Source organism: Sebastes fasciatus, chromosome 13 (genome assembly GCF_043250625.1).
Source record: "Sebastes fasciatus isolate fSebFas1 chromosome 13, fSebFas1.pri, whole genome shotgun sequence".
NCBI lineage: Eukaryota > Metazoa > Chordata > Actinopteri > Perciformes > Sebastidae > Sebastes > Sebastes fasciatus.
In genome coordinates this window covers 21,051,703-21,077,715 of record NC_133807.1, presented here as the reverse complement: position 1 = coordinate 21,077,715, position 26,013 = coordinate 21,051,703, and the positions used below count along the sequence as shown (strand labels likewise).

Here is a 26,013-nt window from a genome sequence, read left to right as displayed (position 1 = left end):
TGGGCAAATATGCTGCTTTATGCAAATGTATGTATATTTTTATTATTGGAAATCAATTAACAACACAAAACAATTACAAATATGGTCCAGAAACCCTCACAGGTACTGCATTTAGCATAACAAATATGCTCAAATCATAACATGGCAAACTGCAGCCCAACAGACAACAACAGCTGTCAGTGTGTCAGTGTGCTGACTTGACTATGACTTGCCCCAAACTGCATGTGATTATCATAAAGTGGGCATGTCTTTAAAGGGGAGACTCGTGGGTACCCATAGAACCCATTTTCATTGGAAACATGTCCCAAAAGCCTACAAAAGGAGGTATTAAATATTTTTTGGGATCCTAAGAATTACAGCACTCAAACAAATATCTTTAGCTTTAAAACTGAGCCCGCTACAAACTAAAAAATTGCAATTTGCATTTATGCATTAAAAGAAAATAGTGGCGTTAAAACGAATTTGCGTTATTATCACGTTAACTTTGACAGCCCTAACAAATACATATACTCACAGTTGCTGTTGCTTCCCCCCCCTGCTCTGTTACCATGGAAACCACACGACCTCATTAGGCCGTGAGTCCAAAGTTTCCTCTGCTTGGCTTTCTCTTTTGAATGATCTCATCTTATTCCACCACACCGGGACAGGACGTAATGACAGACCTGAAGCAGAGATAAAGATACATGTATTTCCAGTTATTGAGTGCTCAGACAAGTTTGGATTAGTGGGATTTGAAAGGATGCTTCTCACATGGAAGGAGAGTGAAGTGTATTTATAAAGGACAGCCATATTTTTAGACCAGGGGTTGCTAGAGAACACAGCATGTTGGAATCTCATTGAGCAGACGGATGACTCGTCTTGCATCAGTCTGCCCCCGGGGGTGAAGAGAGGGGCAGTTTTGGCAGAGGAGGGCTCGGCGTGAAGCAGCAGGGCCAGATAAGCAGTCCTTTGCCTGGCCTCCTGTCTCCGTAATCTCCCAACGAGAGTCTCTAATCTCAAAGAAAGTGGTTAATCTGCTTGCCTCCGTCTGCCCCTGTCTGCTTCGCCAGGAGGGGCCAAGCTTATGTTTTAGAGCAGCAGAGGGGGTCTGCTTTTAAAGTGCTCCTCAGTCATCGTTTTGCTTTTTACTCAGTCGTTCTCTCAGTCTGTCTATTACTTTCTCTCTCTCCCCCACCTCTACACACGGGCACACTTTCTCAAATGGGCGAGGTATTTTCCCTCTGGAGTGTGAGATTAGGACCGCTGCTCAAAGAGAGAATGAACAGGAGAGGCTTTGTGTGAACAGTACTGCCCGCTTATCTTTAAAGCATAGATTCATGTTCCAGTCAGAGACACAAGGGAGAGCAGCCTTGGACCTACAGCCAGAAGTGTGAAAGAGAGAAAATCTGAAGAACAGATTAGATGGGTGAACTGCTCTATCCTAAATCTGCCACACATTACATTTAAAGGACAAAGGACAAAGAAAGTGTGATATTTGTATCTAGACTGTCCATTGTAACTGTCCATCACAGTTAAAACACAGACTTCCTGGCTCCAGGGTCATTATAGTAAACTAAAACGAAAATAAGCAGTGAAAATATTTTAGTAAACTGAAACTAAAACTAAACTGACATGATATATACAAATTCATTTATTAACATATTACTGTAGAAAAAAAGAAACAGCATGAATTTCCCTCAACTCTCGTGACATTGAACAACAGAAAGTGAACAGACTTGATCTTCCTTGAAGCTTGTAGCTTCAAAACGGCAGTCCACAAATCAATGGGTGATGTCACGGTGACTACGTCCACTTCTTGTATACAGTCTATGATAAAGACTGGAAATGGCCTAGCACCTCCAAAGCGCACTAATTGACATGCTATGTCTTGTTTGTTCAATCTGTACAAAAGCCGGAGTGTGAAACTCATAAAACTTGTTTTTAATTAGTGAGCTTTAAAGGTGCTGGTAGGTGGATTTTGTTACCTTTGGATACAGCCACATTAGTGGTTTCCTCATTTCCAGTCTTTGTGCTAGCATTAACTTAACCGGCTGCTGGCTGTAGCTTCATATCTACTGTGCAGACTTGAGAGTGGCATCAATCCTCTCATCTGGCTTTTGTCAAGAAAGAAAATAAGTGTATTTCCCAAAATGTCAAACTACTGCATGTGTCAGGGGACAACCAAAGGGAATAAGAGTCTGTGGGCCTAACCATGTATGTACAGTGTATGAATTTCATCTGAGATGTTGTGCTATATCCTGCTACATGTGATCCACAGAGCAGCATCTCATTCCCACATTTCAAAAAGACAAGCCTGTCACTAGTGTGCACCAAACACTTCAGAAGAATGTGTCAACTTTGCCCCACTAAGGAGGGGGGAAAGCGGGCTTGTCTTGTAGCCAGAGAGAGAAAGGCTGGCTGCTGGTTTGAAGGGGTTGCAGAGGCAGGAGAGAGCCAGAGCGGTGGCAACGTTACTAATGAGCAACAGGTGCTAGAGGGCAGTAGCATGGAAGCCATCTGTACCGCTGGGAGGCATCCATCCACATAGGCAGAGAAAGACACAAACACACGCACACTAAACTCATTGACACCAGCGGATAAAATATAACGTGTCAGTCACGCTAGTGTGGTTTGCTGGGTCATCACCTGACCTCCCTGCTGCTTTGAAAGTTGCCAGAGCTGAATAGTGACCCTGGTCAAATCGACCTCGCTCACCCCTGACAGACAAACACACATACTCAATCACCCTCTTGCTGCCAGGTTGGCTGCTGCAGGCATATTGAAGGCATATGAAAGTTTGTTTTTTACTGTGTCTATTGATGTTATCTTCACATTTTGTTTTTCACTTGTGTGCTTTAGGAGAATAAGTTCAACCCAGAGGTAGTGGAGCACATCTACCAGCACAATCCCATCCTGAAGTACACCCAGGGCCCCCTGTACGCTCCTCTGCTGCCCTTCCCCTACGGCAGCCTGGAGCACACATGTGAGTAGTTAACATGTACACGTCATACATTATCATAGCAACAAGATCAAAATTGATTAAAAAAATTGCATCACAATGTTTAAATAACAGAAACAAAAGGAAATGTATCAACGATATGTATTGACACAAAGTATATTTAAAAAAAAACAACAGAAAAATCAAATCAAATCAAAGTATGAGACCATATTGCTCTTCTCCTCTTCCTCGTCTCTCCAGACCACAGTGGGAAAGGCTACGGCTCGGTGCGTGAGGAGGCCGTGAAGCTCTTCAATTGCCTGCAGCAGCTGGAGTCGGCACGGGAGCCGGTTCCCATCATCCAGGGCGTGCTACAGACCTGCCTGGACCTGCGGCCTCTCCGCGACGAGGTCTACTGCCAGCTAGTGAAGCAGACCAGCTACACGCCCGCGCCGTACACTGCTGCACACCTCCGATACTGGCAGCTCCTCACCTGCATGAGCTGCACCTTCCTGCCTGGGCCCACAGTGCTCAAGTACCTGCGATTTCACCTCAAGAGGTGAGATAAAAAAGGGATACTCGAATGTTAAAGAGGTGATACAGTTGACTTTAACGTTTTTAACCCTCTGAGACCCGTGGGATCCCAACCGACTCTACTGTCTGTCAGAGGCTGTAGCGGGCTCAGTCTTAAAGCTAGAGCCCAAACGTGTGATGATGTTAGTCCCTAAAGTAGCCATTTCTTATAGTGAGACCATTTTTGAAACTTGACCTCACTGTATAAAATGACCTGTGGTGACCTCTAGGATAATCACAGCCTCATGAAACTTTACAACCACAAACTAGAGACCTAGAGCATTCAGAGGTCGGATGGCTTTCCTAGGAAGATTGACAATAAGGGGGTTTCTGAGCAGTTTCCAGAACTTCAGGTTCCCAGCTTTCAGATGATGTACACCACTTCTATGTGACATCTACTGCTGACCTGCTATCTCCCCCTAAAGACACCCTATACCCCCCTATAAAAGACAAAAAGGGATCCAACTTGCAGTATGTCATTTAAATAGTTTATTTGTTTTACCTCAGCTGAATATACTCATTTGAGAGCAGAAATATTCTTGTTAGTGCTATATATGTATATATTGCTACAGTATGTAGTTCGGAAGATTAAAAATGACATATGCCACATTCAGGATTTATTCATGTTGGAGAAAGCTGTTCATCTCCTTCTTTTAATTACAAATGGAAAATGTTCTGGTTTCTGCTGGCTCTGATTCCTCCCAATGGGAAACATGACTTATGGGAGACAGGTGGAAAACACTACAGCAAATCCAACTTCTGTTGACAGTTTAAAAGTAGGCCTGTCAAAGTTAACGCAATAATAATACATTAATGTGTTTTAACGCAACTTGCGATTTTTACGTTGTAGCGGGCTCAGTTTTAAAGCTAGAGTGAAGATATTGGCATCGTATGTCATACTTGCTTGTCGGGAAGAACGCTAAATAACGCTCCAAACTTGCGCTAAATTGTGGCGAGGAAAAACTGGCATTGCCACGAGTCTCCCCTTTACAGACACGCCCACTTTATGATAATCACATGCAGTTTGGGGCAAGTCATATTAAAGTCAGCACACTGACACACTGACAGCTGTTGTTGCCTGTTGGGCTTGACTTTGCCATGTTATGATTAGAGCATATTTGTTATGCTAAATGCAGTACCTGTGATAATATTTGTCATTGTTTTGTGTTGTTAATTGATTCCCAATAATAAATATATACATACATTTGCATAAAGTAAGCATAGTAGCCCACTATAATGTTGATAAGAGTATTAAATACTTGGCAAATCTCCCTTTTAAGGTACATTTTGAACAGATAAAAAATGTGCTATGGACAATCATGAACCACGATTAAATATTTTAATCGATTGACAGCCCTAATTTAAAATAATAGAAACCACACTTGTAACATTGCAGTGTTTATTTTACATTCATGAAAATGAGTTTACATGAGTGTGATCTGAGTCAAAGTTGTAGCAACAAGTTGCAATCCCCGTCCCATAAGACTAGTATATCAAACAGTTTATGAGGAAGAACAGGTTGAATGCTGGGAGATGAAGGTGAACCAGTAGTGTGTAGTAGCAGGGAAAACACGGGGTCTAGACAGCGGACAAAAAGCAGGCGCCAGCACCACAAACTCACCAGTTTAGATATAGTAGCGCGATATGCCGCCACATTGTTAGCGTGTTCCCCAGACAGATCCAGTGTTTTAGGGCTGGATTTACAGGTCTGAATTAGCCCCTCTGTCAAGCATGCTAATATAAGTTACTAACAGCGCTAATCTCCTGCTCCAGATTTTCTGTCTAACGCCATACCATCAAACCGCTGGAGTTTTCTATATATACGTCTGTAATGGGAATCACCCTCCTGCTAATGGAACTGTTGCATGCAACGGCGATTCATAATAACGCCGTGGAACTCGCTGCCTGTGTGTTTTGATACATGCTGCCATCGCTCTCACGCACTCTCTCACTCTGTGGGTCTGTGCTGAGGCTGCAGCTGGGCAGAGCTGAGACTAGAGCTGGGAAGGGAGCCCAGAAACCCTCCTCCACTCCCCTAGTGCCCTGAGAAACCCCCCCAGGGAATGTCTGCTGTCAGAGAGAGCAGGCCAGAAGAAAGAAAGCAGAGGGAGGAAGAGGAGGAGGAGGGGGCAAAGAGCAGAGGGGGGTGAAGACAGGAGAGTATAGGAAGGATCACGCAGACTCAGTGGAACATTCCTAATTACGTTTCAGCAGAACAAATCCCACCCTGTGGCCATATAGTTATGAGAGAGCTAGACATTGGAGGGTATGAGAGGGCCTCTCTCTGTCTGGCAGAATGTTTGAGGCCCTCTTTGCTCCCCTCTCTCCGTCCTCCCTTTTGTGTATTTTGGGTCGAACATCGTAGTATAATTGTTTCCTTCCTATTTTCCCCCGTTGTTTACACGGGGCTGAGCTCATAACTCAGATTGTATTTCACACCTTTCACAAGGTGTGCGAGACTTCAGGCTCCAGTTGGAGTGTGTTGTCCGCTGCTTTTGTGTCCCCTAAAACAACAGCACGCACTCACCTACCACTCCTGGACACTCCGCTGGGAGGAAGAGGCAGGTCACTCCGGTTCACAGGAGCGGAAACACCTTTTCCTGTTTCGTGCGCTACCCAAAGTCAAACATGTTTTCTTTGCAGTTTTCCTTTTCTTTGAAGGATCGAGGGATGTTGAGCCTTTTAAGTCCCTAAGAGCTAAAGTGAGAACATTTGTCATTCCTCGCCTCATTGACTTTTCGAGCATTGCCAGCCCAAAGAAAATAAAGAAACTCGGTTGAATCATAAAGGATGACGCAAAGTCCATAATCATAGAATAACACTTTACAGACTTTGAATCACTGTTAACATCACGAGCATTAACAAGTTCTCCCTTTCAAGTATTGAATATCATTTTGTTGGCTGCTTTCTTGCAGGATCCAGAGCCAGAGTCCTGAGTCTGAGATGGATAACTATGCGTCATTCATCAGCGAGGCTCTGGAGAAGACCAAGTGTCGGGAGTGTGTGCCATCCTGGGAGGAGATCCAGATGCTGATGAGCCGACAGGAGATGCTGTGCACTGTGCACTATCCTGGCCCTCTGTCCTGCCAGCTCTACATCAGCTCGCACACTACCGCCAACGAGGTTTGGAAGCATTTATCTGTATTCTACTTTATAGCACAACTTTTCTCAGTCTTTAAGGTTCTCACATGTTCCTGTTCAAAACTTCCAGTGAGTCTAATGATATTCCTAAACCATGAGAATAACTAGGGCTGTCCTCGGCAAAGGAAATTATTAGTCGACTAACACTCATATGATTTTGTCGACAAAGGTTATATTCACACCAGATCAGGCAGTGCTGCGATTTGCCGGAGGGTTGTGTGGCGGTGGCGGTGTCAGAGAGTCGCTTTAATGGCCCATTAACTGCGACGATTAACGTCTTGTTCCCTCATGGCTGCGGTTGTACCGCCCTGGATCACGTTTCTCCAAAAGTCAATTCTGTTTCTACTTTTCTGCCACAGGCCACTGCTGATCTATCTATCTATCCATCTATCAATCTATCTATCGACCTATCTATCGTACTTATCTTTCTACCTTAATTATCTATCTATCTGTCTATCTGAAATTGCATTTCTGCCTCTTCTGTTTTCACTCATAAAATGTAACCATCTGTGTGTCCGTCTGTCTTTTCAACCCGCTTCCTCTCACCAGGTGGTTCGAAGGATGCAGGAGAAGCTCGGCCTGCAAGAGAGCAAAAACACGTTTTCACTGTACGAGCAGAACACACTGTGGGAGCAGCCAGTCGCAGGCGGCGCTCTGATCGCAGACATCTTGACCAGGTTTGAAAAGCAAATCAGTTCTTCAACTTGTAAAACAGGACAGACAGTCAGGGAGAGGAAGTCAGACACAATAAAAACCAAGCAGACAGACGCGCTATCAAAACACCTTGTCTAAGTGTGGCAGGAATCTCTTATCTATTCAACACTCGGTAGATGCCAACAGAGCGGTGGATTGTATATTTATCTTCGCTAACTCCCATGCTGAATGTTATCCAGTATCCTCGATAACTGGTGACCTTGTCTGGTCTTGTTGGTCAAACAAGTCACTATTCCTGTCACCAGTCGCTGGATAACCAAGGTGACGCTGATGTCATTTGGTTGTACAAGTCTCGAATGAAACGATAAGGCATCCAGCTGGAATAAAAGGGACCTGTGTTTTTTTTTTTTGTGGACATCTGTGTCGTCACAGTATTGAGTGACAGAGTAAACATGAAACTCAGCAAACCGCCAAGTTACTAAACAAGAATATTACACATTGAGGAGGCAATATCTTGTAACATATTAACATGAGGCTTTAAATTATTGGTATACCATTATTATATTTGTTCCATTTCTAACCCTTTCTGTCCCTCCTCTGTGCAGCCTCTCCGCCAAAGAGTCAGAGTCTAAATCCCAATGGAAACTGTGTTTCAAGCTCTACTGCCTGTTGGACGCTGACAGCATATCAGTGGACAGCATCGAGTATCTCTTCCTCTTTGAGCAGGTAATGGAGCAGAACACGACTCCTCAAAGGGCAGAGTCCTCCGTTGAGAGCATTTCTGTTATGAGTGGCCGTTTCAGTGCTGATAATGAGATGTAATTTATTGTCCTTCAGTGATTCATTCCTCGCATTTCATTGGATTATTATGTTTTCACTCAACAATCATTAATGTCTTATGGGCTGTGATTGCAATAAGTATATAAAAAAGCATGACTAAGAGCATTGGCTGTAGTGCAGAGGGGGCTAAAGGCAGCCAGCACTGGCTTCATTACAACATTTTTCCTGAGGACTCCCATAAAAGAGTTATGGGACAGAATAAAACAGGGTGGGGTAGAAAGGATTGATGGCAGGACTGAGGCTATTGCTGACAAATTGTTCCTTCTTTTTGTGGTGTTCTGTCTCTCCCTGTTTGTCCTGGTCTTGGCCTTTGCGCTGCAGTGCCATGAGATGGTGGTGCGCGGCCAGCTGCCAGCCTGTGAAGAGGACCTGCAGGCCTTAGCTTCCCTCCGGCTTCAGTGCCTGATGGGTGACTTCAGCACACACGCCCCCTGCCCACCTCTGGACGAGCTTTTCCCAGGTCACGTGCTAGAAGCTCGAGTCCTCATGGCCCTCTCTGCGCCCCAAGCCCTGCCTCCTTGTCAGGTGGCGGCTCAGGGCTGCCCCACGACGCAGCGCTTCCCCACGGGCCTCCTGGCAGGGACGCTGTGGAGCCACACAGCTACGGCAGCACACAAGCAAAAAGTGGAGCAGGATTTGCGTCTGCGCAGCCGGCTGAAGGAGGAGGCAGCGGCTGTCATGGGATCCATCTTGGAGCGTTGGAAAGATCTGGCTGGCTACAGCCGCAGGGACAGTATGGCTGCCTACCTCACTATTGCACGCCAGTGGTCGGGCTTTGGATGCACTCTTTATGAAGTGGACTTTTATATTGTGAGTATTGTGAGCTTTAGTTTTATTGTTGGAATGAAAGGTTTGGCTCCCTCAGTGCTTAAGTCACTTGAGGTAAATTAAAGCAGTGCTTCCCAACCTGGGGTCTGGGCACCAAAGATCTGCACCAGGATTTGTCTGCTCTGAGATTGTCAAAATTAGATTTGCACATTTATAACTAAAATCATAATAAAACACTTACTGGATAATTTATAAAAATGTCTGTATATAAAACTACTACTTATTAGTTCACACTCTGTTTAAACCTGGTATATCTGCACAGTGTCAGATAAAGATCAGGCTACACTAATATGATTAGTATTATACTATTTGTAGAATTAGATTCCAGTGGTGGCTGTGTAGGATTGTTTATGACTCTTGTGATCCAAACATTTCTAGTAACTCCAGAGCATTGTAAAGTCCAAAAGTCAGCATTTATTGAAAAAAGATAGATGAAATCATTAAAAAAATTCACAACGTTTTTTATTTGACAAAATATTCTGCTTCAATCCATATTTGTTGGCGTTTAGCATTTCAAAAACAACTTTTTCGCTGTGGCCAAAAACCTATTTGCTCTCCCGCTTGCCGCACCTGTATTAGCGGGGCGGTCTAGCAGCAACAACACCATAAATTACATTTATTTAACCACAATAACAAAGAATTATTTGGGCTCTAACACTATTATAGTAAATGAATTAAGTCGTCACAAAAAAAAATCGGATTATATATCTGCATTCGCGAGTTATATTCATTAAAGAAAGTTAATTAATAAAATGTTTTAAAAGACTAACTCATTTAATAGACTGTATCACCTTATTCAAATTGAAGATTTTGTTTTGTTTTTTAAGGGTGATCAGAAAATATTGGGGAGGTGCACAGCCTTTCTTAGATACAAGTAGGGGGTGCTTCAAGGAAAATAGGTTGGGAACCACTGAATTAAAGGATAACTGTGAGCTGTTCTGACATCTTCTCACCTCTTCCTGCCTCCAGAGTTCGACAGGGAGTTTTTCCCAGAAGTTGTGGCTCGGTGTCGCTGCTACGTCCGTGTCTCTGTATCGGCAGGGAGAGGCCGAGGCCCTCGAGTCCTTCCCTTATGGCCAGATCTGTTCTTACGGCGTATCTGATAGCAACACCTTCAAGATAACAGCTGGGGATCGGGATCTGCTGTTTGAAACAACCAAGGTATAGTGGCTCACACCCCAGGTTAACATCAGGGCTGTCAATCGATTAAAATATTTAATCACGATTAATCATATGATTGTCCATAGTTAATCGGGATTAATCTTTTATCTGTTCAAACTGTACCTTAGCAGGAGATTTGTCAGGCATTTACTACTCTATCAACATGGGAGTGGGCAAATATGCTTGCTTTTTATGCAAATGTATGTATATATTTATTATTGAAAATCAATTAACAACACAAAACAATTACAAATATTGTCCAGAAACCCTCACAGGTACTGCCTTTAGCATAAAAAATATGCTCAAATCATAACAAACCCAAAGCCCAACAGGCAACAACAGCTGTCAGTGTGTCAGTGTGCTGACTTGACTATGACTTGCCCCAAACTGCATGTGATTATCATAAAGTGGGCATGTCTGTAAAGGGGAGACTGGTGGGTACCCATAGAACCTATTTTCATTCACATATCTTGAGGTCAGAGGTCGAGGGACCCCTTTGAAAATGGCCATGACAGTTTATCGTCGCCAAAATTTTGTGCAAGTTTGGAGCGTTATTTAGCCTCCTTCACGACAAGCTAGTACGACATGGTTGGTACTAATGAATTCTTTAGATGTCCTAGTTTCATATGATGTCAGTATCTTCACTCTAGCTTTAAAACTGAGCCTGCTACAACCTAAAGATTTGTGGCGTTAAAACGAATTTGTGTTAAGGTGTTATTATTATTTACAGCCCTAGTTAGCATATATACAGGCTGAGGGTTAGAGGAAGTCAAATCTCTTATTACTGGAGCTGTTAGACACAACCTATCTGCACCCTAGTCAGGATTCAGGTTGTGAATAGTGCAGGGCCAAGTGGCCTTATCACCATGCAGTGTTCTGCAGAGTAAGTGAAAGAAGCACGCTGTCTGCTCATGATACCCCCCCTCCCTCCCTCCAGCTTTCTGACCCACTTTAAAAACACTCATTAATTTGGTCTAAATAGAGAGCACACAACCTGCCCTTGCTCTCCAACTGATGCTAACCACCAAAAGTCTAACTTCCTGGCATTAAATGGCAACTGGGGGTAGGGGGGGGGGGAGTTTTATTGCAGTGGTTAGATTAAAATATTAGGCAACGTTTCTCAGAAACATGGATGTTCTTCCAAACAGACGTTTTTTTTTTTTTCAGTAGAGAACAAATCTTGCCTTTCACGGGGCAGATTTGCTTGCATCTTCCCACGCGGAACAAGAAATCCCTCTGTGATCTCTCATGGGGCACAAAAGTGGCTTTTATTTATTTATTGGACGCACAGGCAAATTGAAGCAGAGCCCAGTAAGGCTCCTACTTTTCTGAATTTAAGGCCTCATATTGCTCTCACTTGAATGTGCAGGGTTTTGAGCTACTGGGCAGGGGAGGGAAAAAAAAGAGAGAGAAGTTGGATTTGCAGGGGGTGATTATGGTTTGGAGTTGAGGGTGAGGGCGAGATTAGCTGCTCATTCAAGGGTGACAGTTAAAGTTGAAGAGTAGGTGTAGGTTGAAACTCAGAGACTGTTTTAGTCCACCATGTTTAGGCGAGCATTAGCAGGACTAAAGTAATGGTCATGGTGGCTTATGGTGGTTTGGTGGTCATGTCCACCAAGGTCAGGCTGACGGAGAGACAGATGAACTCCTCCACGGTACTTTTTTTCTGCAACAGCTGCTGAATAAAATATGTCAAAGTGATGAAATATCCAAACATGTAAGGTAGTTTGCGTTCAGGAGGCTCACTGAACCCCGTAGAAATGTAATTGTAATACAATAATAATGTATTGTAATGATGAATAAAAGACCTTATTGTGTCTTCTTATTAGGCTGACCAGGTGTCCCCACTTTACGAGGCACTGCTCAGCATTTTTATCCCTTCTCCCACGTCCCACATATTGAGACGATTTCCCACATTTTCATTGACTCTTGTTTTCAAAAGTCAAACCGCTGCAGGACAGATGCTTTTTTTTTTTTTTTTTTAATCTGGCTTGTATCCAATGGCTGTGAAGAAAGCAGGGGAAGGCTGTCATCACGGGGCTGTTTGTGTTTGCTGTCAAACTGTGCACACGTAGGTCAAGTGCAGGTTAACATTTCACCGTCTTTGCTACTCTATGCCCAACGGGGAAAACTGAGAGTCACCGCAAAGTCACAAGCTTTGCACATTTAGACGGAATATGATGGAAACTACCACAAAGAAAAGGAAGTGCAGCTACAACAAAGACTGTGAAACTACATATAAGTATTTATCTGCCGCTGGGAGACGATTCTCAGAGTTGTTTGTGAAATTTGCCGGTTATTTTTCAATTTCACATCATGGGGGGAATACGACATGAAGCGACACAGTTCATGTGAGTTTCACAAGAAATGTGCCGATCTATGGATGCGATCGGGCAAAGCATAGAGATGTTACAAGATAAGGGGCAGAATAGAAATGTTTATTATTTAAGTTAGACATTATATCAACATTTTAGACTACATCTCAGCCTTGGTAACATGTCCCACATTGTCCCACATAAACATACTCTTTGTCCCACGTTGGGTCCCACATTATCGACTGAATAAGAAACCAAATAGATAAAAAGATAGATTTGTGATCTTTTATTTACTTATAGCCTAATAACTTATACCTTATAACTTATACTCTTTGTCCACACATCGTTAAATGTGCATTTTCTGTTACGTCATGTAAACAAACCACGCAGCTATCAGCTGTGCTGTCAACATCAGACTTGAGATGTAACCACTTAAAAGATGGGTGAGTTGCTATCTTCCGACGTTTGTGTTTTTTAAACAGAAAACACAGGTTTTATGCTGCGATATTTACTGAAAATGACATACAATAAAGCCAACAGTAGCCTAAGATCACTTTCAGGTGATCTCTTGCTGATCTCCCTCCAGCCAGCTGCCACCTTATGTAGGTGTTGGTAGTGAAACTCCTCATTTCAACTTCATGAATCAGCCGTTCCTCATCCTTTGCAGGCATTCTGTTGGGAGGGTGAAATACTGTAGGCTACACGCATCCTAATACATTAATACATAACCCCAACCTTAAAGTTCAAACTGTGCCTATAATGTAAGGCCTGTTTTCTCTGATCATGGGATGTGTGCGTGTGTGTCCTCCAAAATCGACCAAAAAACATTGACTTCTGAAGGATCCAGCTGGATGACATCATCCGTCTCCACCCTCCTGTGACAGCGCCAGACAGACACTGAGACTGCCACCAATCTGACCTCTCTCTCTCTCTCTCTCTCTCTCTCTCTGTGTGTCACAGCTGACTGAGATCATGCAGCTGATGAATGCGTATTTCGGTGCCATCCGTCGCCAGCGAGGGAAAGGGGAAGACGTGGACATCACCATAAAAGAAAGCACAGAGGTGGGGTTCCGTCACCTGGCCTCGACGCACACCCTCATGGAGCTGCCCTCGCACTCAGTTTGAGAGACACCCGGACACCCCCACCCTCACCCCCGCCGTCCTCCTCCTCCTCCTCCACGTGGCCCCTGTGAGGCCCAGCCCCAGTCCTCAGGACACCACGCCTCCTCCACTGGGAACGGCACGGCAGCCAAAACAAAGAGAGGGCTGTTTTCGCTCCCCATCCGTGAAAATAAACCCTCGCTGAGCTTTCCAGCTGAAGGAGCTGGACCGATGGAGGAGGGGAGGGGAGGGGACGGGAAGGCGAGGCAAGGGGGGGTTCTGTTTTGCAAAGCGAGGCCAGAGAACCCACAGAAACCAATGCGGTCGCTGATGAGCTGTCACACACCCTCCACCCCATCCTGTCACGCAACCACCTCTGTTACCCTACATGGCACCCCCCCCACCCCCCCCTCGACAATGTGAGACGTTGGCGTGAGCCTTGCTACATCAGGGAGAGATAGCATCACAAGAGTTACAATAAGCTGTGGTACTCCCCTCATGAAGGTATGGCTTAGAGTGAAAACACTACTCTCTCTCTTCTTTTCTGTGTGCCATATTGCCTTTTCCTAGAAGGCGGTCGTCCCTCATGCACTGCTGGAATAGTGTTGAGAACATTCAGTGACACACACACACACACACACACACCCCTGTCTTTGGCTCACACACACACACTCACTCTCTCACGTGCCCTTATGCTGACATGTTCATCAGAGACGGTCAGTTTTCATAAGGTCCCGGCCGGGTTTGCATTACCTGGAACTGTTGATGCAGTGAGCCATGTGAACTTGGAACTGGAAACAGATGTTGAGCTCTGTAGCTAAGTCACTTTGGCTGCCGTCGCCATATAGACTCTATGTGATTATCAGTGTGTGTGTGTGTGTGTGTGTGTGTGTGTGTGTGTGTCTATTTGATTTCCTGGATCTTCAGGATCTGATTTGTGTCTCACAGAAACCAAAGGATTTTTCGGAGCCGTTTCTACGTTGTTTCCACCAAATGCTCTCATGTGTCCTTTGTCGTGCTGCTTGTCTTGGCTGTAATCCTCGACACGAAACTTGGTTAACACTTGACTGATAATTTTGCTTTATGTCGGTTACTATCCTAATGCAGCTCTACTCTGCTGAAAATAACAGGTGCTTCTCTGTTTTTATTATTGTTATTTTCACAATGTATATAGAATGGAAGAAATTGAACTTAGGAGAACATATAAACCCCCCCGTAGTCAGAGATTGCTGGACCGCGGTCGAAAAGTCTTTTTTGGTGTGAAATGACCTGGAAGTATCTCAGTAGATGATAAGAGCTGTTTGAATCCTCTAAATGCTAAAGAAAGGTGCTTCAATGCTTCCTTTCTTGTTTGCCTTTAGTAGTCCATCTTTGGAACATTGTAGTTTCACCACGGTGGAACTGCGTCACTAACATCCGCAGCCGATGCATCATAACTACACAGCCTAGTGTAAGTGCAGTCGGATTCTCTTAACACCACTTTTCCTCTTTCCTCATGAATTCTCCTCCACATCTTTCCTTGACTTCATGACGTTTTCAATCGAGGTCAAGGAAAAGTGGTTAGGAAAAGACAATAGGACGTCATGTTTTGACTTTTCGACCGCAGCCCTGGATCATTTCAAAAGTGATGCCATATTCCCCATGCAGTTCCCCGTCTGTCCCCCGTCTGTCCCCCGTCTGTCCCCCGTCTGTCCCGCTATTTAATCAGGCCATGGATGCTTTTGTAGTATTATTTATGCAAACTTTGCCTTTTTTTTTTTTTTTTTACTGTTTTTTATGTCTTAAATGCAGACCCAGATGTGTTGTGATATAACCAGAAGCCATAAAATGCTTTTGGTTCTGCTCCTGAAAGCAGTTTTCAAACGTGTAAATCCTGTGTAGCTCCGTCTTTGTGTTCTTGTGAAGCCAAAGTTTCGCCAAGTCATGGGTTTGAGCATGGACCAAAGATGTTTATAAGCTTTTATAACAAGAAATTATCTCAAAGCAGTAAAGATCCCCCAATTTATATTTGACCGTCTTCACATTTACTCATTTATATGACAAATATGAAGACATCCTGTTGTATACACCTTATTTTAATGTAGTAGATTATCTGAGACCATAGATAGGCTTTGTAAATATAATTTTAGAGTACTGTCTGCTACACAACCCCATGCGATAACCAGCCTCAACACTTAAATCTCCTCACCATGAAAGGCCTTGACGAGTCATTGCAGTCAGCCCCGTCGCTTTACTTTTTCTGCTGCAGCTGCAGGCAGCTCCGAGCTACAAGTATGAAAAGCAAATAAATCAAACTGCGGATGTTGTTACTTTGTATTAAGCTTGTTTGTACGCTGCATGGTACCTTTTTATGTAATGTGTGTATAGTTAATTGCACTATTGTTTGTTTTTAACTAACTTGGAAGTGCAATAAAAACTATAAATACTGTATGTAATTAATAAAAAAACACCATTTTACCATATTTAGTGTTCAGTACAGCCCTCATTTCCTTTGTTTCCTTTTCAGAAAATGTGCTTTCTTGTGCCTCGGCTAGTGAAGCAGTGTAAGACTATTGTTTTCAACCAGACGTTTTCTAAAAGGCTGAAGTTCGGCGCCAGCAGCAGAGCGGAGAGCTGCCTCCCCCGAAGCTTCTCTGGTTAAAAACAATAGCCGGTTGAGCAAGCGTTGCTGAGTGCCTTTACGTTCCCCCGTGGTAATGAGCCTTAACTGAGTTAAATAAACGGCCACCAGTACACTGCAGCGCCAGGTGAGAGAAAGTGTTTTTATCATTCTGCAGTTTGGTTTAACTAATGGGTGTCGTAAAGTGTGCCCTCAGATACATAATTGCAAATAGAAAATGTGTTTATTCATCATTTCAAACAGGTCCAACAAGCAAAGCAACATGAAACAGTATATTTAAATACAGAGAACGCCAGTGAAGCAGCTGTTCTTTAACCTATATTTACAGGCTTAGAGATGAAGTGTTAACATGAGATCCATCCTTGTACACTGTGTTCATCTGTGCAAACTTTCTATACTGTACCTGACGAACGCTGTCAAAGTGTCAACATCATTTTTGGCTCAAGCCCAACTTCTACTTGACGTTCTTGTCAGTGATGTACAGCGGTTAAAAAATGAGCAATGTGTTTTGTGTGACAGACGGTATGAGGCTCCATGACAGAAAAGAGTCTGGGATAAAAAGAACCATCATGCAACACTTTCTGTCAATCCTGCTCCCATTTATTCAAGGCAAACCATTTCGTAGGCGGTGGACGTTTCACTGTAAATCAACTGCACAAAAACAAAAGTACTGTATAAAAATAGACCAAAACAAGGCAACAGGTTGTCTTGACATTGCTGCGGGGAAAGCGGAGTTTAGGAAAGAGGAAAAAACAACTATTAACAGACATTTAGAGATTGTTCTGTACAAGATATATTGATGCTTTCTGCACATAGCTTAAGTACTATTAACTTTCACTTTCACTGGACTGATTGTTTTATTTAAACTGGGTTTGGGTCGTGTTTAGAAGGTAACACCTCAAGTTGTGAAACTCTTGCGAGATGGTTATGGTAGGGCATGAATGGTTGGGGTTAGGATAGGTTGTCGGGCAGCGAGTCTCACGAGAGTTTTCGAACGTTTTCACAACTTGGAGGATACTTTGAGTTTGAGAATCTCATGGATGTGATACAGTCCAGAAAAAGTTATTTTACTTTTTTTTGTTGATATAATAACAGCTGTTAACACTCATCCTTCAGTCTCTTTGCAATTTTGAGTCACAAACATACTTTCTATAACAGCCAATAAATATTCATTTTCAGAGAAGCAGCTATAGCCAAATACCTGTGTATTTTGAGACACCTATTTAAGAGTAGGAGAAAATGAGTTAGACTAAACTAGCTAATCGTGTATGCTGACTGAGTTGTAGTTGAGATACAAGAGAAAATGTCAGTTTCACTGTTCCTGCGTTCCCCAGGAGATGTAGTCAGGCCGCGTGGCTGCGCTGTACTCGTCTATCAGCTGCTGGACCACCTCGCGAGAGTTGTCCAGCTCGTCAAAGTTGTCCTTGAATATGTCCTCTTTGCGGAACTGCTCCAGGAAGGCTTCGCGCTTACGCAGCTTGTCATACTGCCGGCACGTCCGCTCAAACAGCTGCGGGAACCGAGAGGACATCAGATAAGTTTCAGGTTCTTAATCTGACTTCCTTTAACATTTTCTGTTTTGTTTTTTTATGTTAACCAGAAAGGAAAATGAAATGTATGTGTTCACTGAAACTTCCTCAGATGACTGTGTTTCCCCTTACTTAAATTTAACCTGTCTGTAAAGAGTGTTAGTAATTTAATGACATCACAGGACTGTATTTTCCCTCAACTTCACAGCTTGTTTTTTAGACCAGCAAAAGAAGAAGGAAAAAAAAGGAATTTGACAGGATGACGATCCAAAACCTAATTTTCGTGGAATTCCCCTCTAGCTGCTGCTGAACAGGATGAGATGACGCTACACGATGAGCACTTACGGAGGAGATGCTTGTGTGGTTGGCCATCATCAGGCCGCTGACTCGGTGAGCCGAGGGCAGGTACGGCGACTTCCTGGACAGAGCCACCTGGATGCTGGCGGGACCCCAGGGAATGAAGCTGGCGAGTTTACGCTCTCGGATCCTTTGGAGGCTTTTATGCACCTACAGTAGAGAATAATACGTCTGAATACTCTGTGTGGAATTCATGAGAATATAGATTGACACCTTCATACGTGTGCACCGGTACCTGTGTGGGGTCGACCTCTCCCTGGATGATGTTCAGGATGGCGATGTAGCAGTGGCTCGGCTGCCTCTCTCTTCCTGTGGACACCATCACGTTCTTGGGCTGCAGGAGCCTCCTCATCACATCCAGCACCGTGGTTTTCCTCACACTAGCAACCTGAAACACATTGCCTTTACTCGTTACAACATCTTAGGGCCATTCAGTATTTTAACTGCTTAAAAACAGCATGAAAACATTTTTCAGTTTTTCACTTGAGCAGATTGAGATGTCTCTGAATTTGACTTAATTGAACTCACCGACTGGTCAGTAGTAAGCGGTGTGTATCCAGTCATGAGGAAGTGGAGGCGAGGTGTGGGGATGAGCGATGCAATCAGGCCAATAAGGTCGTTGTTCATGTAGCCCGGGTAGCGCAGCGTGGTTGTGCTCGCAGACATGATGGTGGAGACCTGTGTGCATGAAGGTTCAGTTAGACACAGAGCTTTAAATGAACTACAGTCTGGCATTGCTTCGCCACTGGAAGCGTATAGTTTTTTGCCCCTTCGCTCACTTAGAATGGAAGTGAACGGGAGGCGAATGTTAATTTTTCACATGTGTGACTGTGCTTTTACTAATGAGAAATTGTTTATAAGGAGTTAGAGCTGGGCAATCTGATTAATTTGAATATTTATTAGCGGTTTAATGTCGTTTCAATTAAATTCTTCCTCCATTTTGCAGGATTTTTTTTTAATTTAAATCGTGAATAGACCCCTGAGCTTAAACATTTTTAAACACACATTACTTCTTGGCCCTATCGTGCAGCCTAAATTCCTAAGTGTGGCTCCTTTCCAAGAAAGCTGAAATCCAGTCTGACGTGCAACGGACTCGCCAAACTAGTTTGTGAATCTTGTCATTTTTTTAAGTGAGCGGCGAACGTCTGGTACAGAGCGTCCCGACGTCTGCTTTTGTTTGAACACAGTCAGGTAGTCAGGCGATCTAGGAGTGTAACTAAAACCTGCTGACTGTCGAGCTGAGAAAACAAGCGGTAGAGGAGGTAGAGGCTGTGACACTGAGCGACGTCTCGCACTCACCAGCTGATTGATCTGGGAGAACGAGGGGTTCTGGATGTGCAGCCTGTCGGTGGCGATGCGATTCAGAGCCGTGTTATCCAACACCACCTGGTGTACGACACACAAAGACAGACAGAGACAGAGAGGATAATTATTAGACAGAGGGAGAGAAAACAGAAGAGAGTTCCCTCCAGCAACAACGACGTAGTGAAGTTCAACACACTGCTACGATGTTATAGAAGGAGTAAGAGGAAGACAGTGTGTGCTGTTGTTAGCAGAGCTGAACATAAAACACACACTGTACAGTTGCAACAGGGGGACCAATTCTTAGGCAGATTCTATTAGCTCTCTGGCTAATTGAATCAACATGAGGGCCTCATGCAGGACCCTGGAGGAAGTAGGTATTAGAGAGGAAACCCCATTAGACTGTTGGAGTATCTCAGACTAATACAATCACCAGTGTAAGACCGAGTTTTATTACGTTTGATTGCTGGCGCTGCAGTTTGCCTCTTTATTAGTCTGCTACACAAGCACCGGGGCGGCCTGAAAAGCGGGATTTTCAACAAAAACTAGACTACATCTGTCATGTAGTTTCACAACGTAGGTTGGTGGGTTTTAAAATTGACTAAAGGAACTGTAAAGTGTATCAGGTAAATAACTTTAAAAGACAACGGAGAAGTTAAATCACACACTTAGAGGGTGAAGTAATCCGTCTTCATATTTGTAATAATGATTTTTTCCCCCCATTAATCACTAAAACACATTTTTTTATGACACCGTCTGTGACTGCAGTGTAATTAATAGGCCTGTGAGACTTTATTTCACTTTTATTCATGTAGGAGTTTCATATGTCTTTGATGTCTTGACTGACTGAACCGTAACATTTAATTTATTCAACAGTCTGACATCACATCAGAATTTTATTGGCAATTTGACTGACTGCTTTTTTTGTGTAAAATGATTTTTGTCTCCCGTTTCAGCTCATTGATAGTGGAACAGTTTAACCACCATGTTTTATTCTGACTGTTGTTTGTCCAAGTGGCACAAATAAAAGCCAATGTAAGGTGCTACAGCTGTGATTGTGGTGGCACGTAGAGCTGCGCCTGTATGGTAAGAGGCACGCTGCTGTTGACGTCATAAGGAAGTGTCAAGCTTAGTGGGGAGCTTAGACGCCGACTGCCATGCGGCGTGAGGCGATACTTTTCCTCCGGGGCACTGGGGAGCGGAGGCTGCATTAAATTGTAGGACTGACCTGCAGTATGTTGTGTGAGCTGTTGGGAGGGATGTGGGGTAAAGTGTGCGGTAGGCCGATTGTGTTGCATCTGTTTATACTGTAAAGGTGACGGGACGTGGTGAGGCTCGTCCGGGTGGTGCTAGGGGGTGAAGCTTCGAGATCGGTATGTGTTTTGGGAATGTGTATGTTTTGTGTATAAACTGTATGTTCGGATGTTTGGGTCGGACTATCGAATGTGTTATTCTTTTGATGTTTTAAGGGCACGTTGGAGCGGGGTGTCCGTTGAAACTTGAGGACCTATGTCACTGTTTTGGGGGGTAATTTATAATGTGACTAAACTGACTCACTAGAAAAGACATAAAGGATGTGTTTGAGTGTGACATGAATAAACCGTGTCTGTTGAGAAATCAGGGAAGGGACTAAACTGTGACAACATTACACTAACCAGGGCTTGACTGTGTTTTAAACCATCGTGTGGGGTTATTTACAGCCACGGCTAAAGCAAAGACAAGCAACTGGATTAATCAACATCCGTTCATGCGTGCTGCTGCTCACCACGCAGTCTGCGTTCTGGGTGAGCCTCTTCAGCGTGAGCAGCGAGTTGTACGGCTGAACGACCACGTCGCTCATCTCATCCTGGTTCGGGAAAACAGAGTAAGTCTGCACCAGCTTCTTTGGGTACCTGGAGATCAGAAAATATATAGATTATACACACACACCAGGTAATGAGAAAAATGTTTTCCAACAAGTTTGTATGTTGTTTTTTTTTAACCTGTCATTGAGTTTCTCCAGCAGGTAGGATCCCAGCCCCGAGCCCGTCCCCCCGGCGATGGAATGACACAGGACGAATCCCTACAAAAGACAAAGAGTTACTCATTGCTCACATTTACAGCTGCAGCATGTGCCACGTGTGTATGAACTGTAAACTCTACTGATGCAGAAAGCCCGATGTGTGTGGGTGAGCAAATGCCTCTCTTCCTGGGCAGTTATATAAATGGGAATGCAGCCCCACCTCACAAATAGGCTCCCTCACCCCCCGACACAGCCCTGTAATACCTGCCTTCTACGCTCGCCCGGCTATTATCACCACACATTACACACGCCACACCCTGCCAACGTACACACGCTCCCGGCAGCTCGGCCCACCTTCTTATCCGACGCACACATGAGTGCACACACTAAATAATAATGTGGGGTCATAATGTGAATGAGGTACAGAAATTGCAGACCTTAGAGGGGAAAGGCGAGTGTTATTTTATGGGAGGCTGGCAGCTGAAGAAAGTTCACCAAAAAAAAAAAAGAGGCTAAGAATAATAGTGAGGCGTGGCTGCTAGTTTTAAGATGTCAGGCACTGGCACCCTTTTAACAGAGTTTTGATCGAATCGTTTCTATTTAACCAAAATAATGATGCAAGAGTCTGACTGAAAAACTAAGAGAAGTCATGTTTGAGTACGATCAAGTGTTCCCTGATATCGTTTAGTGAACGGTCGTACCAGGCCCAGTGACCCAAAAGGTCAGAAGGCCACCTGAGCTTCACCTGCAAAATGTCACAGAAAGAGACACAAAACAACCACAAACATGCTGCTTGTAGTCATATTGTGTCTCTCTCTCTCTCTATCTTGCTTCTATGTAGGAGGAGTGAGGGGCCTTTCACTTGTTTGTGTCAAAGCGCTAGTCCGTTCAGCAGTCCCGTCAATTATTCAGACAAAATCCCTGCTGTTTTTACAGGTTCAATCTGAAGTGAATTCATCCCGTTACCTACAAACAATGAACGCTTTTGATTAGGGCTGTCAAAGTTAACGTGATAATAACGCCAATTTGATTTAACGCCACTAATTTCCTTAACGCAACTTGCGATTTTTTTTAAGTAACCTCTTAAAAATCTGATGGGCCGCCGATCTTTCTGAGGTTGTAGCGAGCTCAGTTTTAAAGCTAAAGTAAAGATTCTGGCATCATATGAAACCGAAGGAATCCACTGGTACCACTATGTCATACTAAATGCTAAATGCAGTACCTGTGAGGGTTTCTGGACAGTATCTGTCATTGTTTTGTGTTAATTGACTTCCAATAATAAATATATACATACATTTGCATAAAGCAGCATATTTGCCCACTCCCATGTTGATAAGAGGATTAAATACTTAATAAATCTCCCTTTATTTTGAACAGGTAAATATTGTGCGATTAAATATTGTAATCGATTGACAGCCCCCAACTTTTGATGTTTTCTTGCACGTTTCAGGCTCCAGTTGAGGTACGTTGACTGTACTATGTAATATTTCTACACACGGCAATATCGCATTACTTTTAAATCAGGTTTTAAAATTCCACACAGCCCCGATCCCTCCCAGCCCCAGGGACAGTCGGTACATGATAAACGGCAGACTTGCCTCCAGACTGTCGCTGCCATCTGCCTCCCGGTCGATGATGTCAAAGATGTCTTCTTGGATTTTTTTGCCCTAGAGGAGGGACAGAAAAACCGGAGCAGAATTTGAGTTCTCGTGTCATTATGTCTTAGGGTTAAAGAAAGAAACATGTCATGTTTAGTAATCACCTGTGAATATCCACTAGCCCAGTTGTTCCCAGCACCTCCACCGTGCTCAGAGAGGTAGATGTTCTCCGGGTTGTACAGGTTTGCGTAAGGAGAGTTGAGGATGGAGTGGATCACCCTCGGCTCCAGATCCAGGAGGACTGCGCGGGGGATGTAGTGCTCATCGTCAGCCTGTGGAGTTTTAGGAATAAACCAGGAGTTAGCTGGTGATACTTCAGAGTCTCTTAAATTGCTGCGTGTGCTTGTAAGGCAAGGCAAGGCAGCTTTATTTGTAGAGCACATTTCAGCAACAGGGCAATTCAAAGTGCTTTACATAAACATTCAGACACTAAGCAGACCTGATCCAGATGACCTGAGAGGTCTGGATGGTTCATAACATAGCAGAAGATCAGACATCATGTAGTGCTTTGTGAACCAGCAGGAGTAGGGTACAGACTTCAGTTTACACTGCAACCACTCCATCTAGTGGCACATTATGTTGTTGCACAAACACTGAGCCATGCACTCTTTATGGTGTGTGCAGAAAAGATGTTAATGAAGAGAAGCAGTCAGTGTTACCTGATAGAAGAACACATCCTTTCTGTCCGTCCCTTCAGTAGCAAACTCCTCAACAATCCCCTCTGGACTGATGCCATGCTCTGCACACAGCTGCTTCCAAAACTCAAACAAAACTCAAAACCAACTGCAAACAGAGAGAGACAGAGAGAGAGAGAGAGAGAGAGAGACAGAGACAGAGACAGAGACAGAGAGAGAGAGAGAGAGAGAGAGAGAGAGAGAGAGAGAGAGAGAGAGAGAGAGAGAGAGAGAGAGAGAGAGAGACACAGAGAGACAGAGAGAGAGAGAGAGACAGAGAGACAGAGAGAGAGAGACAGAGAGAGAGAGACAGAGAGAGACAGAGAGAGAGACAGAGAGAGAGAGAGAGAGAGACAGAGACAGAGACAGAGAGAGAGAGAGAGAGAGAGAGAGAGAGAGAGAGAGAGAGAGAGAGAGAGAGAGAGAGAGAGAGAGAGAGAGAGAGAGACAGAGAGAGAGAGAGAGAGAGACAGAGAGAGAGAGAGGGACAGAGAGAGAGAGAGGGACAGAGAGAGAGAGACAGAGACAGAGACAGAGACAGAGAGAGGGACAGAGAGAGAGACAGAGACAGAGACAGAGAGAGAGAGAGAGAGAGACAGAGAGAGACAGAGAGACACAGAGACAGAGAGACAGGTTATCAAAACGGTGACGTTAGCTCACATTTGAGATGTATGAGCTTATGAGAGGGACAGTAAACACGTCATGTAACGTTCAGGTAACGTCTGAAATCACACATGCACAGGTAACTTGTATTGTTTTGGCTATGTAGAGACACAATTAGCCACAAATCAGCTGAGCTTGCATAGACTGTCGCTGTTTGTTATATTTTGATTTCAGCTAGACTTGATACTAACAGCTACCGTTAGCTAACAGATCATCTGAGCTAGCTATCTTAAATCCTGACTAACGTTATAATGTTATCATGTAAAGCAGCCTACTTTGATTTCCACACTGTCCCAGCTGGAGCGTTATGATTTCTCTCGGCATGTTCAGTCCTTCAGTTGCTCCTTATTTATCTGAACTGCTAGCCTGCTTGCTAGCTGAATAATAGAAGATAGTCCAGTGTGATCAAACCGCTTCACCAACAACCAACAACCACCAACCAGCCCGCTGCTGCTGCTGCTGCTGCTTCCCGCTTGGTGCTGATGTGACGCTCAAGGCCTATAGAAGGAGGATGGGTCACTGGTCTTGGATCTTTGTGTACAACGCATGCGCAGTGTAACTGAAGCTGCGGTCGTGCGTTTTGATTGGCTCAATTTCAGACCAGATTTTACTGCGCATGTGTGGTACCCCGACCATATGACGTATTGATGACGCGGATTCTATCCTCCTTCTATAGGCCTTGGTGACGCTCTACGATGTCTTCTTCTTCTTTAAGGTTTATTGGCGGTTTGCAAACAACGATTTGGTGCATTACCGCCACCAGCTGGTGGAGTGTGGATCATTCTGGCTAATATTTACTATATTCAAAAAAAAAGAAAAGAAAAATACAAATAAAACAAACAACCTCATATTTTTCCAATCATATTAATTTGTCTAAGATACTGAAATAATGTTCTATAGCACTCATTCAGTATATATATATATATATATATACATATATATATATATATATATATATATATATATATATATATATATATATATATATATATGTATATATATATATATATTATCATTATTATTATTATTATCATTATTACAATATTTTGACTTTATTTGACAGTGACAGAAGAGATACAGACAGGAGAAGTTGCCACATTGCGTAACTACATCTCTGTATATTTTTAAGTTATTTATTTATTTATTATTATTATTATTATATTTTGACTTTATTTGACAGTGACAGAAGAGATACAGACAGGATAAGTGGGGAGAGAGGGGCATGACATGTAACAAACCAGTGGTCAAAGTTTACAATGTAAGTAAAATAATTCAGAATGTAACAAGAGTGAAATAAGTATATTATGTTAATGATGATGATCATTATAAGAGAATAGATTAAATAGATATAGCTGATTGGGGGGAGGTCCTTTGTATAAGCCTGTAGCTTCTTGACCTCTCCTGACACATTTCTTGTTTTTTTTTATTGACTGGATTTTCTGCAGTTTTATATATGTGCAAATAAATAAATAAAATAAATAATTAGTTTTTCTGCCCTCTTGTGGTCACAAATAGTAACTACAATTGCTTATCAAGTTAGACACAATAGTATAGTATTACTTCCGGTTAAATCCTTCAAAATAAAACGTTATATTATGGTATAGTTACACAATGTGGCCACCGGATGGGCTCTAAAGACACATTAATACCGTTAACTCTTTTAACAAACCATCAACTC

The 26,013-nt window shown here is 43.4% G+C and overlaps 2 protein-coding genes across 6 annotated transcripts in view; one reads left to right on the top strand and one right to left on the bottom strand.

The window, feature by feature from the left end:
• Positions 1–15,992, top strand: part of plekhh3 (pleckstrin homology, MyTH4 and FERM domain containing H3) — a 72,315-nt gene extending 56,323 nt beyond the window's left edge. For 3 of the 4 annotated variants that reach the window (XM_074656123.1, XM_074656124.1, XM_074656122.1), the window contains 8 exons: positions 2,839–2,962; positions 3,179–3,476; positions 6,406–6,613; positions 7,181–7,308; positions 7,891–8,011; positions 8,447–8,935; positions 9,923–10,114; positions 13,390–15,992. In XM_074656123.1, the coding sequence (XP_074512224.1) occupies positions 2,839–2,962; positions 3,179–3,476; positions 6,406–6,613; positions 7,181–7,308; positions 7,891–8,011; positions 8,447–8,935; positions 9,923–10,114; positions 13,390–13,554 (1,725 nt within the window). In that variant the 3' untranslated portion in view covers positions 13,555–15,992. The remainder of the gene's footprint in view (positions 1–2,838; positions 2,963–3,178; positions 3,477–6,405; positions 6,614–7,180; positions 7,309–7,890; positions 8,012–8,446; positions 8,936–9,922; positions 10,115–13,389) is intronic. The other variant, XR_012596720.1, reaches the window with a different exon arrangement.
• A 362-nt stretch (positions 15,993–16,354) lies between these two features.
• Positions 16,355–24,831, bottom strand: tubg1 (tubulin, gamma 1). Of its 2 annotated transcripts, XR_012596721.1 has the most exons (12): positions 24,611–24,831; positions 23,658–23,770; positions 23,103–23,270; positions 22,939–23,007; positions 21,321–21,400; positions 21,104–21,230; positions 19,336–19,422; positions 18,565–18,714; positions 18,272–18,424; positions 18,025–18,186; positions 17,133–17,660; positions 16,355–16,956 (listed from the first exon to the last, which is right to left on the bottom strand). XR_012596721.1 is itself a non-coding variant. In XM_074656125.1 (11 exons), exons 1-11 carry the CDS (start codon positions 24,657–24,659, stop codon positions 17,463–17,465), a joined length of 1,356 nt encoding a protein of 451 aa, XP_074512226.1. In that variant the 5' UTR covers positions 24,660–24,831; the 3' UTR covers positions 16,729–17,462. The 2 variants fall into 2 exon arrangements, 1 of the variants encoding a protein (XP_074512226.1); XM_074656125.1 differs by having other exon boundaries at positions 16,729–17,660.
• Between the last annotated feature and the right edge of the window lie 1,182 nt (positions 24,832–26,013).

What these genes read in the sequence shown, in the direction of transcription:
- tubg1 (XM_074656125.1), bottom strand. Translation starts at nt 24,659, where the DNA reads ATGCCGAGAGAAATCATAACGCTCCAGCTGGGACAGTGTGGAAATCAA. An exon ending in CCCAGAACGCAGACTGCGTG is followed by an intron (nt 19,423 to 21,103) that starts GTGAGCAGCAGC and finishes GTCGTACACCAG; the next exon opens with GTGGTGTTGGATAACACGGC. An exon ending in CGCTTACTACTGACCAGTCG is followed by an intron (nt 18,425 to 18,564) that starts GTGAGTTCAATT and finishes AATGTGTTTCAG; the next exon opens with GTTGCTAGTGTGAGGAAAAC.